At 32.0% G+C, this 9,456-nt stretch overlaps 1 protein-coding gene across 1 annotated transcript; it reads right to left on the bottom strand.

The window, feature by feature from the left end:
- Positions 1-352: 352 nt before the first annotated feature.
- Positions 353-4,847, bottom strand: LOC146940394 (rac-like GTP-binding protein ARAC8). The gene is made up of 8 exons (XM_085754085.1): positions 4,534-4,847; positions 4,346-4,433; positions 3,580-3,689; positions 3,424-3,487; positions 1,912-1,976; positions 1,765-1,830; positions 1,235-1,332; positions 353-746 (listed from the first exon to the last, which is right to left on the bottom strand). The coding sequence occupies exons 1-8, from the start codon at positions 4,636-4,638 to the stop codon at positions 707-709; spliced, it is 636 nt and encodes a 211-aa protein (XP_085610211.1). The 5' UTR covers positions 4,639-4,847; the 3' UTR covers positions 353-706.
- Positions 4,848-9,456: the final 4,609 nt, after the last annotated feature.

The following is a 9,456-nucleotide window of genomic DNA, read 5'->3' as shown; positions in this document are numbered from 1 at the left end:
TGCAGATTTGATTATTATTGACCGCCAAGAGGATGTCCAACAACCAAAGCTGCATCAAATCAAAAATCAAAGCAAGGAGGCTCAAAACCTCAAATTTAACTTTTAAACTTCATTGACATTATTGAATTGATCATAGATTCAATCGAAAGAGAGGTGAAACACAGGCATAATATCCTTTATTCTCGTATTCGATCTTGACCATATATAAAAATAATTAAAAACATTGCTGGATAAGTTGCGGACTAAATCATGTAAGTTACATGATATTGCAGACTGATCAAAATAAGGAACCTATTATACTCTACTTTAATAATGATGAAAATAATATCATATATTTATCAAACATGTCACGTTCCAGAGAACAAATGGCCGGAGAAAATCTCAATTGAAATGCTTGCAAAATATTAGTCTGTCTGGACCAAACAATTGCTAAGCTATATGTACATATTAATTCAAACAAAATGGTAGCTGGTCAAGAAATTGTGTCATTCTTTACAATATATAAGCTGCAAATATTTCATAATTCCTCAAACCATATAAACCTATCAAGAAACTAAAACTGAAAACGGTCAAATGTAAGTAGCTATATGCTATACTATACTGCAAACTCCAACAAAATGATTTTACGTCAAGCTTAAAATTTCTGCAAACTGCTTCCCCATGGCACATAAAGCTTTTGGAATTTGGGATTGAATATTGAAGAGTTTCATTTATGACGAACGATACTCCTTCCACAGAGGACATTTCTGCATTTTCAATGAGATAGATTAAACCCACAAAATAGAGTTATGTACTATTCAAAATCTTCAACTAAAAAGCTAATAAGGACCCGTGATAGTAACCAAACACTGAAAGCAAAGGACCATCTTGTATACAACTTTTTTAGTATTCTAATGTTGATATTATTTATTATTGTTAAGTGCTAGACAGCACACAACACAACTGCTACCTAATAAGTATATCCCCCTTTTGTAAAGGTGGTTTAATTAATGGGAGTTGCTTCCGTATTCATTAATTTTCATTAATATCAGTTTCCGTACCTAATTAGTATTATATCCTATTAGTGGCTATTCTAACAATATTTTTTTGACAAAGGGGAAAACAACTAATAAAATATAAACTTAGGGATGTTGTCAACAAAAATATAAAATTGCAAAAGATGAAGTGTGCATGGAAAGTTGTAACATGTAACAAATATAAAGCAGTTGATATAATACAGAGAAAGTGTACTGACAGGAAACAGCCTCGACGTGCTTTTTTCCTTTTCTCATGTTGCTTTTGTGGAGGCTTGATGACCATCCTAATCGCAGCATCAAAAACTCCCTTCACATTCTGCAATTGTATTATGAATAAATCAATTTCTTGAGGAACTTTGGATAAAACATCAAATTACTGAATAAATGATGAAGAAGACCGACTGTCAAACAAAACTGAGACACCAGTAAATTGTGCTATATCAGGCATCAAGTGGGAAAATGACATAAAACGGCATTGTCATTTGGCATGGCCTTATTATTGAATGTTAACATATTATAAAAGTTTAAAAAATATTGAACATTATACAGTGACAAACATATATATTGAATTTCATAATATTTTTCTTGCCCCAGGAAGTTAGTGGTGTGGGCACAAAGAAGACACGCCACTGAGTGTAGCACTTAGTCGTGCTAGTAGGGAGTTTCTTTAGATGACAATCAGTGGTACAACTATAACCAACTTGAAACAATGAAGAATTGCAAGAATAAAATGGCAGAGTAAACATGCCTGCTGAGTTTTTGAGCTGCACTCAATATAATATGTAGCTCCAATCTGCTTACGGAGTTCCTCACCCTAGTTATGAACAAAAGCCAATGGTTTCAGAAAACACTGCATGTTCAACTTTATACACAGCTAATAAAGGAAGATTTGTACTTGCTCAGTAGTCACCGGCACCATGCCAGGATGATCAGCCAAATAATGCCTGTCTTCTCGGAGGTCTGTATGCCCATAAAAAACACAGTAACAATGCAATGATCAGTAAAAATGCACATCAAAACTACCACTTTTTCATAAAGCATAGATTTCCAAAATGATGTTTTAAAATAATTTGTGGTTGTTATTTTTTTTCCACACTAGTTTTCTGTTGCACTGCCATGTTTCAAGGAGAAATATTATATATAGAAGGTATGTTACTTCATATTTTGGAATATATCGAAAGTAAAAAATGGAAAGAAAAAAAAAAGTCTGGATAATAGCGAATATGTGCTTTCCACGTTGTATAGGAGAGATAGCGAAACTTGTTTAATCAAACCATTAAGTTCTTTAAAGCAACAAATGAGTCGAGAACAAATTCAGGAAAGAACCAGAACAATTGTGATTGTGAAGCTTATGATTACCATACTCTGTCTCTTTCAAGTCTCGATATCCTATTTTCCATTCAACAGATAGGTTATCTTACAGTTAATGGTCTCCATACTTCTATCTTTGTTTTTCATTTAGGTAAATTGGCTTAGACTTCCTTTGTGCGATGATCATATAAGCAATCAATGGAATGAAAATTGTTACTCTTAAAAATTTGGGTTGGTCATAATTCAATCCTACAAAACCATTTTTTGAGGCCATGGATGCTTCCTACTCAACACATTTTCAAGCCATATAACATCAAATGTGGGACACTGAACACCCCCCCTCATACCAAGGAGCAAACATCTGGAGCATGACCTGAGTGACCTGATAACAGGTGGCCAAACGAATATTGGACACTGTTATACCATCTCAAAATTTGGGTTGGGCCTAACTCAGTCCTACTACAAAACTGGATTTTTTTGAATACCTTCTACTTATAAACATATTTTCAGGCTAGATCTCATCAAATGTAGAAGTCTCAATAGTTACAGTAGAATGTTTTTCTGTTGATATGATTTCCTTAATGGCAATAAAACGTGTCTTCACCATAACAGACATGTGTGGTGGAGCTTTTCTTGCCTTGGAATTAATTATATGACCATTTAACATGAACAGCAACCTTAAGAAAAAAATTATCTTAAATGAGTTTGTAATAAAGTTTAAAAAGGTATGCATAGTTTGGATCAAAACTTTGTGCATATTTTTAAGGAATTATGTTGCCGAAATAGAGCAATAAATCTATGCAGAATGAGCATATGTTTCAATATAACTAAATACCAGTTTAAGATTCTAATCTAAGAATACAGGCCAGTTGCTATTGATCTGGTATCAAAAGGGAATAGACAAGTGCCGGATTTCTAGTCTCCTTGTCACATTTTCATACACACACACACACACACACACAGATATATATATATATATATATATATATATATATATATATATATATATATTGCTTTATAAAGAGTTTAGCAGAAAAAACAATCATAATTAGAAGACAAACTAGCATGAGAATGATATAGGTGATTGATGACTTACCCAATTTGGTTCCAACAAGTACAACAGGCACGCCAGGGGCAAAATGCTGGAGTTCAGGGATCCACTGAACAATGTATACAACAAATTAGAGAACAAAAGAGACATCTGCAAGACAAGCGAAAGTGCTAATTCAGAGACACGGGCATAAAAGCATACCTTCTTGAACACATTCTCGTAACTTGCACGACTAACCAAAGAAAAAGCCAAGACAAATACATCTGCCCCTCTGTAGCTCAAAGGCCTCAGCCTATTGTAATCCTCTTGCCCTGAGGAATACATTAGAAACAAACACAACATAACAAACTTATCAATTTGACATAATCAATCACACCAGAAATTGAATTTCTAAACATTGCCCCTACATCCTCTCTTTTCCATTTTTATCACCAAAAGTCAAAATTGATTGAAGAGATGTAGGCATGTTTGGATCCACTTTTGGAGGAGCCAAAACTGATTTTAGGAATGTACTTGATTTTGACATGTTTTGTTTCTCCAGAGTAGAATTGATTTTGCCTCCAGAATTAATTCTACTTGATTCTAGAAATAGTAGCTTATGGTTTTGAAATTGATTTTTACAGTCAAATTTACCTTTCAACTCACTTTTACATAAATGTTTCCAAGCATAAATCACTCAATTTTAGCCAGAATTGATATGCTCAAAATCAATTTTCTTTCACCACATAACCAAACATTATAATTGATTTTGCCTCCAAAATTGATTCCAAGTTGAACCTGGAATTTGTAGTTCTTATCTCGAATTTATCGTTCAACCCGCTTTTACATGAACATATCCAGACATAAATCATTCTACGTTCAACTCACTTTTTAACCAGAATCAACTCATTCAAAATCAATTTTTGTCACAGCAGAACGAGACATACAAACAAGAAGGTGCCTTAACAAGAGAGAGTAAGTGACATACCAGCTGTATCCCAGAGACCTAAATTGACAGTAATGCCTTCCACAACCACATTTGCACTAAAATTATCAAACACCGTAGGAATATAATCCTGATAAAAAATAAATAAATAAATCAGAATACAGAGAAAAACTGATGATTTTTTAATTGATGTTATGAAGATAGAGTATAAGGAGAGAAAGAAAGTATACAGTGGGGAATTTGTTGCTGGTGTAGCAAATGAGCATGCAGGTTTTGCCTACAGCTCCATCTCCAACTGTGACGCACTTGATGAACCTTGAAGCTGTTGAAGCCATTGTTGCAACCAACAAGAAGAAAATCTCAAAGATAATTTACTTTACAGAAAAGAAAATAGATGGAAAAAATGAAATGGGTATTTTGTTTTGTTTTGTTAGATGAGAAAGAGAAAGAGAGAGAGTGTGTGTGTGTTTATGTATGTGGCGGCACTTCACATGATTCTCACTCATTCACTACTTGCTTGCTGGCTCTCTTTGTACTAACTACTAATTGCTTTTCTATCTTTTTTAATCTAATATACGTCGTTCAATTTATATTTATCTTGACTTACGTCATTGAAAATATTGTTTTTATTACGTAGTGTATTAGTTATAGTTATAGTTATTAGTTATAGATTATAGGATATATGTATTAATTAAGGATTGATTTTTGTAATTATTAACAAATGAAAATTTATTATTTTATCATGTCTTATTACTTTTGTCAAGTTTTAACTACATCCTATAATTGGTGTGATGAAATGAAGATTTCTTATTAAGAAATGCTTATTGTTCACTCAACAAAAGCAAAGAATAAATATTGTTTGTTAACTTTAGTTATCGTTGTTCCGTGTATTCCGTCAAATCCAGTAGAAATAAATTGGTAAGAGGGATTCTTGCATATCTTGTCAATAATTGTCGTAATAAATAGCACTACTCTTTCTTATTATGCTTTGTTTGTTTTCGTGTTTGTAATTGTCAATAATTGTCGGATTAAATAATGCAACTTATGCTTTGTTTGTTTCCGTGTTCGTAAGCCCTATTCGAATTAAAGTTGTCGTTTGTAGCCTCTCATTTGCCGCATATGTAAAGCAATGTGCTAGTCTTTGTTGGTGAATGAATGCATATATGGCTGGTGTTCAAGCCTCCGGTCCTTGTTCACCTATTAGTGGCGGTATCCCAAGATTCCGGTTTTTAAGAGAAGAAAGATAGTAGCGTAGATTATGTCCCCCCTAGTTCACAGATGTAGTTGTGAGTAGTTCACTTTTTTCTTCGAGATTGGCTTGGTGTTAAGTGTATCACTTGTGTAGCCTTTGCGAAGCCAACAAGCAAGGGATTGAGCTGCGCGTTCGCGCATTTGTTTTCTTGTTAAGTACAAGATCGAAAAGAATGCGTGGGATGGATGCCCGTCCATTGAGAAGGAAGGACGCTTTTGAGGGCGAAAGGCCATGGGGAGACATTGTATGCGATCCATGTGCTTTCACCGTGAAAGCAAACATATATATATATATATATATATATATATATATATATATATATATATATATATATATATATATATATAGGGTTTTGTTACAAGCCACCCTTTGGTGGTGTCTTTTAACAAGTCACACCTTAAGGTGTGATTTTCACTTTTTAGTTATAACTTTGCTAAAAGACACCTTCATAAAAGTAAGTTGGTGTCTTTTCGCAAATGCTCATAGAGTAACTTGATAAAAGACACCTTCATAAAAGGTGTCTTCTATCATAACCCATATATATATATATATATATTTTTTACACAAAACAAACAAACATATATTTAGGTGTCACCATAATGCAAAATTAACTCTTATTTGTTAGTAGGTTTTTTTAAGAATAAGAAAACAAATTTGACCTGTTTTATTAGAAAATATATTTAATTTTGTTTTTGTACAGTTTTCTATTTATTTCAGTTGAAAAGTGTAATAGGTCTGAAAAAGATAGATGGCAAATAAAATATATAAAGAATAATCATTTTTAATAAAAGTACATTGAATCCGTAAAAAAAAAGTATATTGAAATTTGAAGAGGAAAAAGTGAAAATATGAGAATACTTTGTAGTTTTACCAATTTTCTTTCGGCATTAAAAACAGAGACTCGTACATCAACCTCAGTCCCACACTGCCGTTTGAACCTGAAAGTGGTCCTTATAAATTTTCAAGTTTTCTTAAATTAAGAAATGGACTCTGTAACTGTTAGTGATTAGTAGCAACTAACGGTAGAATCGCACATCACATAATTTGTATGTATTAACTCATAGTTGCCTCTCATGACATTTGATTTTTTTAGGAAGAAATTGGAAAACATTGGCTTTTTAATACTTTTTTTTTACCTATGTGTATTTAGGGTTTGTCTAACATGTGCAATATTGCATATGTTAAAATAACTAAAAGTGGTAAGTTTTTTATTGAAAAAAATAATTATTTATTAAAAAGTTATACATTTAATACAAAATATACAAGTTCAAACGTGTTTTTTTTGAACCCGTGTTTGAACCTGAAAGTGGTCCTTATTAAAACGTATTTATTAAAAAGTTAATAACATGTGCAAATTTGCACATGATAGAAAAACCCGTGTTTTTTTTTTGAAACAGCAAAATTTATTAAACCAGATCTCCGCACGAGACGAACAGAGATCGGCAATACCAAAAGTTCATCAAAATGTGTCGTATATAGGCGGAACACCTAAATAAAAAAACATACCCGTACAACATAAACACAATACATACACAATACCACCTAAGGGTAACATCAACCCCAATAAAAACAAAACTCCACACCCAAAAGCAATACCAGAACATCCAGCGAAAACCAACAACACCATCGTACATACCGAAACCCCTAACAGTTAAGTACCCGATAATGATTTGTTGTTTCAAATGTTCAGATTCGACCACCAATCAACTTCCGGTCTGTCGGAGAAGACACCAAAATAAGCCTAAAAAGACCTGAGTCAAAAAACTAGTTCCCGATCTCGAATCAAAAGTGATCGGCCCACCAGACTCCCGACACAAATCACTAGGCACCCCTAGAAAAAAAAACCGTGTATTTATAGTCTTTTTAATTAGATTAGGTTGAGCTGTAATTTTTAATTTTTTTTTTTAAATGATCAGCTTATATGTACTGCTTTCTATACGAAGGAAAGGGAGAAGAAACAAAACATAAAGACAAACAAAGCTTGAGAAAGAACAACACCTAAGGCATCGATTATTAAAAATGATTGAGGTGAGGAGGACAATATGAGGTAGCACCTATTTTGGCAAGCAAATATGCACATTTGTTGTCTTCTTTAATAGAGTATGATGGAAAACAATTGTCCAAATCCAAGTGGTGGAATTACCTAATCTTCTTTATGAGAAGAGTTAAGGGTGTGGAGGAAAAATATCATTAGCCATCAAACCGGTTATTTTGCTTAATTAAAGAGTGAGGGTTAGAAATAGACTATTAAAATTAGCGTTGCCTACTCCCTCAAAAAAAAAAAAAAAATTTCGTTGCCTACATTACTCTAATAACAATATATGTATTATAATTTATACAGTTGTCGTTTGAATAATTTTGATATTCTTCATTAACGAATGAAAGAATATGATTTTCTTTTTATGAACAAAGGGTGTGATATATTTATATTTTATCCTTTCTTTCTTTTTTGTTTCAGATATAATTCATTCGCTGGAAATAGTTTTACTTCAGATACTTGCATATTTTAAATATTAATATATTTCCATCTAAAATTGAACCTTAATAACATGTTTCTTTTTTTCTTCTTACATATCGATTACAAATGCATTTACATATCGACCATTCATTAAAAAGATTATCACCTTGACGGTGAGAGTTGTTTTAACAACCTTGCGACTTAATCAACTCCTTGTAACCGAGGGTAAGTTTTCTTCTTATCAATAGCATGTCACTTTATTAATCTTATAGAAATATCTTATACTATAATATAATAGCACACATCATTGAATGTCTTCAAAACTTTTTTACACTATAGTTACTGAAATGCTGAAAACATTCGAGTTATCGTTGTAGCAAATGAGAAATATTTTTTTTACTCACGCAGAGGGAAATCTAAATCAAAGAACTAATATTTTTTCCCTTAATTTTTTTTTTAGATTGAGGCTAACTTTTTAAAATTATTTTAAGGAATAATTAAAATAAATCGTGCAAAATTATTTTAATCATGCAATAATTTTTCTTTGAATAAAATAATTTATTTTTTTTAGGGAAAAATAATTTGTTTATTTATTTTGTCTAAGACTCTAAGTATTTTATTTTCTTTCTGTTTTTTCCTTTGAACACTTCTTTCTTTATGGTCAGGGATTCGGTGTGAAGTTGTTACATTTATTACGTGTGGCGTAGGTCCATGACAGGAGTGTTTGGTGGTCCAATTCCAAACAACTGCATGCTGTATAGTGTACAATTTTAGTTACTTTGACGGTCAGTCGGTCACATGTCCATGCATTACATTATGGAAAATTTTGCCTTAACACTTAAATGTCATTTCTCATGCTATTTTACCCCTTAGGAGAGATTGAGATAAAGAGAGGGATGATAGATTTGAATTTGATGGGTAGGTGATACGTACAGAGATATAGGAAATGAGAGGCATGTTATATGTGTTGATTTTTGCAAGGGTGTTAAAAAATCAGCACCCTTACAATATTAACATAAAGGGTTATTAAAATTATTATCATTATTTCACACAAAATTGTTATTTTGTCAAACAAAAATTATCATTACATAAAGGGTTACTTGCTTTCTATCAAGTTTTGATTTATTTATCTATCTATATATGTATATGTGTGTATAATATCCATTTTAATTTAACATCAGTATTTCAATTCCATAATATTTATATTATCTTAGTTTTTTTTTTTTGAAGGGACTCTTAGCTTATCTAAATTTTAGTTTCAATATAAGCTTTGAAATCTAAAGTTGGAAAACTGTATAGTTAAAGGAAATTTGTATAGAAAAAAGTCCGACCAAAATTGGTAGTTACTTTTGGTGTCTCTTTATATTACAGTACATGTTTAAATTTAAATTTGGACAGAAATTGTGTTGGCTAAAACCAATTCGTACATAACAATGTTTGACC

This window comes from Medicago sativa, chromosome 3, assembly GCF_051527215.1.
Source record: "Medicago sativa cultivar Bolivia chromosome 3, Bolivia_mono, whole genome shotgun sequence".
NCBI lineage: Eukaryota > Viridiplantae > Streptophyta > Magnoliopsida > Fabales > Fabaceae > Medicago > Medicago sativa.
The sequence above is the reverse complement of the archived record's forward strand: the minus strand, read 5'-3'. Positions and strand labels throughout refer to the sequence as shown.